Here is an 8434-nt window from a genome sequence, read left to right as displayed (position 1 = left end):
ACAACTTTCTTGGCCATTTCAAGGAGCTCATCTGTTCTATCCACCATGAGGATCAATCCGTCCCCTCTAAAGTGATTCGAATAGGGGGTTTTAGAACATCTTGGATCTCTATATATCCAGGATCATCCCTCAGATTTAACCCTCTTTTTCAATAAATCCTTCTTAAAAAGTGATTCTAGACTAAGCTGTGTACCCTTAATCAAACGCACGTTCCGACTAACAGGCACGTGCGTTCGCTTTTCCCCACCGCGACGACTCTATAGGATGCCCACATCCATGATCGTCGCCATAGCCAGGAGCTCCTGCACCACGCTCCTCTCAACTGCACGCTCCTATGCAGTAGTGCACACATCCTCCAAGCTTCTCCTCTCCCAGCTATCTCTGCAGTTCGTGCCTCGCCTTTCCAGAACCCTTCACCCCCTACAAATCCTAAGACAGCCTGCAGCAGAAACCCTAGTCCCGCCTTCTGCATCGCTTGTCTTCATGTCCATCGCTCCTGATGGTCCCCCTCCTGGCTACCGACCTAATGTCGGCCTCTGCCTCAGCAACTCCAATGGCCAGGTTGGGTTTTGCCTCCATTTACGAACTCTGCACCGTATCTCGAGGGCTATGGCGTTTCTTTAGGGTTAGGATTTTCCTGTCTTATTTTTTGGTCTTTCTGTGCGTTTTTTCAGGTGTTTGTAGCACGGCGCGTCGATTTGCCCGATTCCTGGCAGATGCCTCAGGTAACTAGCCTAATCTTTGTGTGTTTGTTTCCTATCAATCTCTTACTGTGCTTTTACAAACGCACCCGCCCCGCCCCGCCCCACCCCACCCCACCCCTTGTGAGGTCTTTTTCCGTTCATATAGTAGCTTAATTTAAACAGAATACAATGTACCTACAAAAGGCAGACTTATGGTAGCTTCACAAAGAGCAGATTTTTCTGGGCTCGACGCTGAGTTGGGTAGCTGGGTAGCTACCCACAATGTAAAATGGCGGTGGTTGGCCTTTTGACTGAGGCCACCCTAAATCAAACAAATATATCAGCTGTTTGAAGGGGCGAAGTGCCCTTTCTACAGATTCAAAGATCCGAATACTTGATGCCATGATCCTTTTATGAATTTAGTTTTATGGACGAAATTGTCCTTGCTGGTTGATGGGAGAGAGCTCTTATGTGGTTGCAAAACTCCAGGAAATATGACCAAGCTCTTTAGAAAACGCATCAAGTAGTCTTTTGCTATGGGGCAGTGTGTGTGCTAAATGTACCAACCACTACTTAATTAAGGAGAGTAATTTCTGTGTGGTGCCATTCTGATCATGGAGGTAAAAACTTTCATTCGGATGGAAGATTGTAAGATTCTTGTGTCCTACTAGGCTATTAATTAGGGTTCTCGCATGTATCATCCTCATGCTTGTGTCCTACTAGGCTATTAACTGGGGTTAGGTTTTTGAAACCGGCCTTCAGAAATCTGACGGGCGGTGAAACACTCGCACACAAAACACTTCATCACCCATGGGAACTTGGAAAAGGGAAACTAACAGGGGGAGCTAGAGTGCTCCTGCAAATAGTACAAGGACACCGATTGGCCCCAAAACGCAGTGGCGTCCCTTGCGGTATTTCTTTACTTGAACAAAATTTGAGTACAAAGTACAACTTGTAGAATCCTCTACGAATAGGATCCCTCGAAGCTTTCACCCAGGACTTCCAAAAATGAACTCTCGTTATTACAGCAAAGCATTCCATAAAGAAGGCACACTTGTACGACACCTCCCTGCTTGAAAGGGCTCCTCCATTGCTACCATGGATCCCTCAAACCCTTTCCCAGACAGTAGTAGGGCTATACCAAACCATATGTCCTTCCCTATAGTCACAGCTTGTATGTAACCTCGAGAAAACTAGAACCTGTTCATATGAATCCAGAGACATGCTTCCCACATGAAACCAAAGACCCATAAAAGACCTGTATCCCATAGCCATAGGCCTGTTTCCTCGATACCAAAGTCCGGATTCCTTTTGAAAATCCAATGTCGTGTTTCCATGACAGATATACCATCAAAACACGGTTGCCAAAACCTAGAGAGAGAAAGATAGAGGACGTGTCAAGCCATCCCCGAATACACATAAGTCCAAGATGAAGAGTAACAACACATCTCTTCCAAGAACATCATCCTGTGCATCTTAACTTGTTCCTTTGTTTCCCAATCTCGTCAATAGGGCGTGCACCCCATGGTTTAACAATAGCAGTATGGTCGTACAACAAGAGTAGGAGCATCAACATTAGCCCTGCTCGCCCGTAAAACCCATACAAAGCCACCACGACAGTAGCTGAGATCAACAGTGCCTCCTCCAACAACCTATACGCACGTACGAGCGCCCACTGATATACATACATACATGCGAGCGTGCACCCACATGAGAGAGAGTGAACTTGTAGTCGGGAGCAACACGGAGGTGCACACAACAGTAGCCAACATGAGCGCTTCCTATCCTGCAGTCGCCGACCTACCCTTGCTGTCCCGTGTAGCCACACAGTCGTGCCTGCTTGATTGCAAGAGAGAGAGAAAAGGAGCGAGCGCTGTCTAGTCCATGTGGCAGTGCCGGGAGAGAACCTGCAGCCTCCGGCTCGTCCATAAGCATGTGCGCCTCCTCGACTTGCAGCCCAGTCCATGTACAGCACGTAGCGCCTAGATTCGACTCCTGTAGCCAGCCGAGAGAAGCGCCACACGCCACTCCATACGATAACTCACACGACGACGTGCTCCAAGGTGATGCGCCCGCATATACCACCACCCGGCACTTGTCAATGACCACTCGGCGACCTGCTCTCGAATCCGCCACCCTTGGCCCTTTATAAAGATGCGATTCCGCTTTCTCAAAAACGCCAAAAGCAACTTAGCAAAAATGCATGCCTCAAAAATAATAATATTTTTAAGCCTTCAAAGGTTACTAAACCTTATAAACTTAAAATCTCTTTTGTTCCCTTTCGCCACACATATGGGTTTCCTTTTCATATCCAAACTGTTGCTTGTTCACACTGACCATCCCGTGTCCGTGCCTGTGCCCACCTGCTTGTTGTCCAGAGGGAAAAACACAGGGTTGTAACATACCCCTCTTGAAAAATAGCAAGCGTCCTTGATTGCACTCAATAACACAGTAAGGCATCCAATGAAGAAAGAGTTCCCATATGACCAAAGCAATGCCCCTCCAGTGCATCTGGGTGATGAAACAATCATCTTGAACAATAAGGCCATACCATCACATCAAAGTGACAAACAACTCTTGCTTGTTCCTTCAGAACCTAGAGCAAAAGTCTAAAAGCAAGTGGAAACACATAACCTGTGTTAGCCAAAAACAAAACCATGCATCATTCAACATATGACCAACATATGCATGACACATATATGCATTCGCAAACAATATGTTGCTGAAGATGCTCTACCCACTCCAAAATATCAGTCTTAGGGTTGCTCGCAAGCCTTACACCCGTGTATATCCCGTAGGACCCACGACTGATGGTACAACATGAGCATATGAAAGCACTCAATGCATCTAAACTATACATCCACTAAGTACTTTCCACATATGTCCCTTCTGATGCTCTACCCACTTTGCACATGGCCATCCCGTAGGAGCCACACTCAGTGATGCATCCATGAACATAATAAAGTACTTGATGTATCATATCAATATACATGCATCACACCACTCACTCCAGAGTATTACCCAATGTATTCCCAAGGGTACCAAGATCCAGTGGCACTAGAATACCATAATACCTAGAGAAGTGTATAAACACATGCAGAGATAGAGTTCAGTCCATATATGAACCAAACCAAACCAAACCAAACCAACTCTAGGACTGCTCGCAAGACTTATGCCCTCCATAGAGTCTCGAAGTGTTAGCTCAAGTTGCTGCAAACTTTGAGCTCAACCAAACCATGTCATTCCAAAGGTAAAAACCATCTCTGTTACCCATAGATGTAGACAGAGTTATCTATCCATAGTTGCAGTTATAGTTCATGGTGCGGCCGACTGTGAACCATATCCAACTTTACCATCTCATGTGACTAGTACACAAAATCATAGAAGTCCCATAAGCAGATGTAGTGTCAGTCTCAGTACCTTCGGGTGAATACAAAGATGTCACCAAGCGACTCCTAGATGAAAAACTGAGCGTGTGTGTAACAAGGGAGCAGAGGTGCTACCTCTTGAGCATCAGGCAATGCTCTAGACCCCAGCTCTGCTGAACCTGAATGAGCCATAACAAGAGTTGGCCCCAACTCAAAGGCATCAAGATAAAGCTGCAATACCTGAGGTGAATTTGCTAAGTCACCCTCCCCCATCCACTTCGCATCCATCGGTGAATAGTTCTTTAAACTTCACAAGATAGTGACGGGAAACTTTACCTTGTACCTTTCTTATGTGCCAGTATTTGCTTGGGAATAAGAACCTCATCAAGTTCCTCCAATTCCAGCTGAGCCTCATCTGATACATCAATAGGCACCCAAAACCTACTTGTACTCCACCCGAGTGGTAAGCACAAGTTTCCAATGAAGCATAGTAGATCACCACTTCTAAACATAGAAAGAAGCTGCCTTCCGAACCCCATGAAGCCTCCGTGAAGATACCACTGGTGACAAAGTGTCGAAAGCCATAACCTTCAACCCATCTCTTGCACCATAACACTTCAACTGCTTCTTGTTCCTAGCTGACTACTTCCTGTCCTTGGTGTCTTTTCTCCTGAGCCTCATCTTTAGCTTTTCCTCTTCACCTCATATGGGCAAAGATAGACAATCTTGCACTGCCTCCTGCACTTACTTTCCACTTTCCACATGTTGAAGCTTTTGATGTGACTACCACCACGGGCTCGCCTCCTTGAGAAAGTAGACGATATCCCGGCGATGGAACCATGAAACCGGCCTTTAGAAATCCGATGGGCGGTGAAACAAACACTCGCACACAAAACACTTCATCACCCATGGGAACCTGTCACGAGGTAGAGATTGGTTGGTACGTTCATCTAGTTAGCTCAGCTCGTGGCATGTCATGTGCACAGTGTGTATCTACCGTGTACCACATGGCTGCGCAGTTGCCCGCCTGACGTACCTGTCAAAGACAACTGGTTAGCTACCTTTGGCTTGGGTCCTGCATTGGTCTTTGTGTATGTCATGTGCACCGTGTGCTACACGCACACAAGACTAGCTTCGAGGTTGGGGAAGCTTGGAGCTAGGCAGGCTGATCGACGAGGTGAGTTAGGGATAGACTAACGGGCGGGCACCCAAATATGTACGGGCAAGCGTCCAAGTGTGGATGCCCGATGACTGGCCAAGAGCCTATAAAAGGGTGGCCAAGGTTAGTCATTTGAAACCGATCCCGTCAAGTGGGAAAGACTCTGTTGGACACCCACACGCTTAATAGCACAACTTTAAAACCACAAATTTGAAATGGACAACTTAAAACAACTTGAAATTTAAATGAAATGAAATGGAAAGATGGACACCAGCACTGGGGCCGGAATGGGCCGACCGCCCCCCTCAATATATGATATATTTATTGGGAGTATTTAATGAATACAATGCTCCATGGGTTCCAAGAACCAGATAATGTCCATGTACATATGAAAACAGTACCAAACAAGTAGGCTCAAATTTCGATGTAGAAGCTCGAAGCAGAACGACCACTAGTGTGGTCCAATCGCTACGGTCCTGTGCTTTCACTGGACTCCGCGGAGAGCGCCTCACTGGTGTTCCGAGACCACGCACAAACAGGCGCTCTCGTACTAACGCCTGGCTCTCCCGATCTCAGCACCTTTGGACCGAGGTTCGCCAATATAGCTTGGACAACCCGGCACCGAACGGGTGTTGACCGAGCGGGATGAATCCCTTATCAGATTTAAACATAAAATACTTTATTGAAATCTGAAATTCACTTACTTGTAGATGGTTGATAGAAAACCCATACTCGTAGTATGAAGAAGCCTCCCAGGAGAGGTGTTTTCCTCTTGAAGTCGCCCGTGTAGAAGATGGGCAATACTTGCTGGAAGACGGGCACAATACGTGTAGATTGGTAGCCACCAAAGGCAGCACGCTGAGATTCTGCAGGTTCTGCTGCCGCCTATATGAAGTAGAAGCAGCCGCCTGTATGGGAGATGGAAACAGCCACCTGCACTCAGCGCTGGCTGGAGATACAGCTGCCTATAGTAAAGGAGATGAAAAAGGGATATTTTTGTTGGTGAAGACGTGCAGCCTGCAGGAGAGCTCACGCAGAGGAGAGGTGACCCACGATGGTCTCTGTGCTGTTGTAATGGCCTGGCTGCAGTATACAGTCGCCTGTGGGAGCAGCTGCAGCACTTTAGTGTTGCCTGGAAAGGTTAGGCGCAGCAATCTGGAGGTGACAGCCGCCTGTATCAATGCTCAGCCACCTGTAGAGAGGCAGGCGCAGCCAACAGCAGAGGGCACTGTAGCAGTCGTTGTGCAGGGAAGGCAGCCGCCTATTGGAGGAGCACCCGGCTGGAGGATACGTGCAGTCACTTGAGGCGTGTACAGCCACCAGCCACGATGGAAGAGATGGCCGCCTGTGGGTGCAGCAGAGGGTACAGAAAACAGCCGCCTTCAAGAAAACATGCGCCGCTTGTAGAGATGGTAGCCGATTCTCACGTAGGATGAAGCGATTCATGGTGACGTTTGAAGAGAGAGCCTTTTTTTTTAATAAAATAAAAGTGAAGTTAACTAGGTGATACCCACGTTTGCATGTGGGTGAACTAGTGGGGGTAGGTGACCATGCCCACCCCCACACTCACTTAAAAGTGGGGCTCCCCACCTTGGCCCCTAAGTGGGTGCCCAAAGGGGGTGCCCACTTTTAAATAAGTGTGAACACCTAACCTTATAAAATAAAGGGTTAGAATAAAAAATTAAAAGCTACATGTGCAACATACTTACCACCTGTTCACATGCACTAAAACTCGTCAGAATACAGAGCAGACTTCACGACTCACTGGCAGGCGTCCCCGCTCAGTAAGTAACACGTCAAGCAGGCAAACACACAAATACATGTCATGCGAAAACAGTTTCAAACATGCAAAATATGTGTGCATGTGCAAATAGTAACATGGACATATCTCCCGTTCATGGAACAAGTACAAAATATCTGTCGGCACAAAACTGGCACGACATAAAAACATAAAAACCTGGTCTTCCTATGGAGTGACAGTCCCATAGGTAAGACACAGTTCCAGGCACGAGTTTCCCTATGGTGTGACAGTTCCATAGGCAAAACACGGCACGAATACTGGCTCTTCCATGGCGTGACAGTCCCATGGATCGAACACAGTCCAGGTCATACACGGGTGGCACTGGTCTGGCTCCCGTCCATACGACACCATCCTGCTAACACACAGGTGGCACCAGTCTGGCTCCCGTCCATGTCAGCAAAAATACTGGCCTCTTCACATGAGACACCGGCCTGGCCTCAAGTGAACGAGACGCAAAAACTGGAGATGGACCAAATGGTCGGCCAATTGGTGACATCTCCCCGGGCTTCTAAAGAGTTGACCTCAACTGAAAAGCCTCAAGATATGCCTGTAACAATTGCGGATAATCTGCAAAATAATCCTCATTTACCCATTTGGCATCAATAGGCAAATAATTCTTAAACTTCACAAGGTATCCCCAGAAAGCTTTCCTGCAGGTAGCTCTCTCTCCTTGTGAAAAACAATCTGTTCTGGCTGGAGGATCTCCTCAAGCTCTTCAATCTCTGGCGGATCTTCTGTGATGACAGGCTCTTCAGGATCTGGCCCCACATATTTCCGAAATAGACTCACATGAAAAGCATTGTGAATCTTCCAATGACTAGGTAAAGCAAGCCTGTAGGACACTTCATTGATCTTCTGAATCACCTTGAAGGGTCCATAATAGCGAGGAGAAAGCTTAGGATATGATCCTTCTCGTCCTGGCCTCTTCCGAAGCCTAGCCTTCTCAAATTTCAGCAATACCCAATCACCTTCTTTGACTTCCATGTCCCTTCTATGCTTGTCAGCAGCCATTTTATGCTTATCCTGAGATCTTGCAATGGCTGTCCGCACCTGACCAAAGGCAACATCCAAGTCACGAACATATTCATCAGCTGCAAAAATCTCATCCTTTGTACGAAGGATGGGTGGCAAGACCACTCTGCCATAAATAATCTCAAACGGAGCCTTTCCTGTGGAAGCATGGATCGTATTGTTGTAGGCAAACTCAACAAGTGGAAGATACTTCTCCCATGCACTCTTTTGATCTGCCACATAACATTTCAACAAATCCAACACGGCTGAATTTGCAGCTTCACTTTGGCCATCCGTTTGGGGATGATAAGCTGATGAAAACTCAAGCTTAGTACCCATATTATCAAACAAAGCCCTCCAAAATAGGCTTGTAGTCTTGGGATCTCTATCCCCAACAATGGATTTAGGCATA

At 47.0% G+C, this 8434-nt stretch overlaps 1 protein-coding gene across 2 annotated transcripts in view; it reads left to right on the top strand.

The window, feature by feature from the left end:
* Window positions 1-201: 201 nt before the first annotated feature.
* The window catches only part of LOC147634344 (nudix hydrolase 25-like), a 32826-nt gene continuing 24593 nt past the window's right edge, over window positions 202-8434 (top strand). The window contains exons 1-2 of one of the 2 annotated variants that reach the window (XM_086805488.1): window positions 202-561; window positions 675-725. In XM_086805488.1, coding sequence (XP_086661614.1) covers window positions 265-561; window positions 675-725 — 348 coding nt within the window. In that variant the 5' untranslated portion in view covers window positions 202-264. The remainder of the gene's footprint in view (window positions 562-674; window positions 726-8434) is intronic. The other variant, XM_086805489.1, reaches the window with a different exon arrangement.

The sequence above is a fragment of the Cibotium barometz genome, chromosome 11 (genome assembly GCF_041138505.1).
Source record: "Cibotium barometz isolate CiBa-2024 chromosome 11, ASM4113850v1, whole genome shotgun sequence".
Lineage (NCBI taxonomy): Eukaryota > Viridiplantae > Streptophyta > Polypodiopsida > Cyatheales > Cibotiaceae > Cibotium > Cibotium barometz.
Note: the sequence above shows the minus strand (reverse complement) of the source record. Positions and strands in the feature narration are given on the sequence as shown.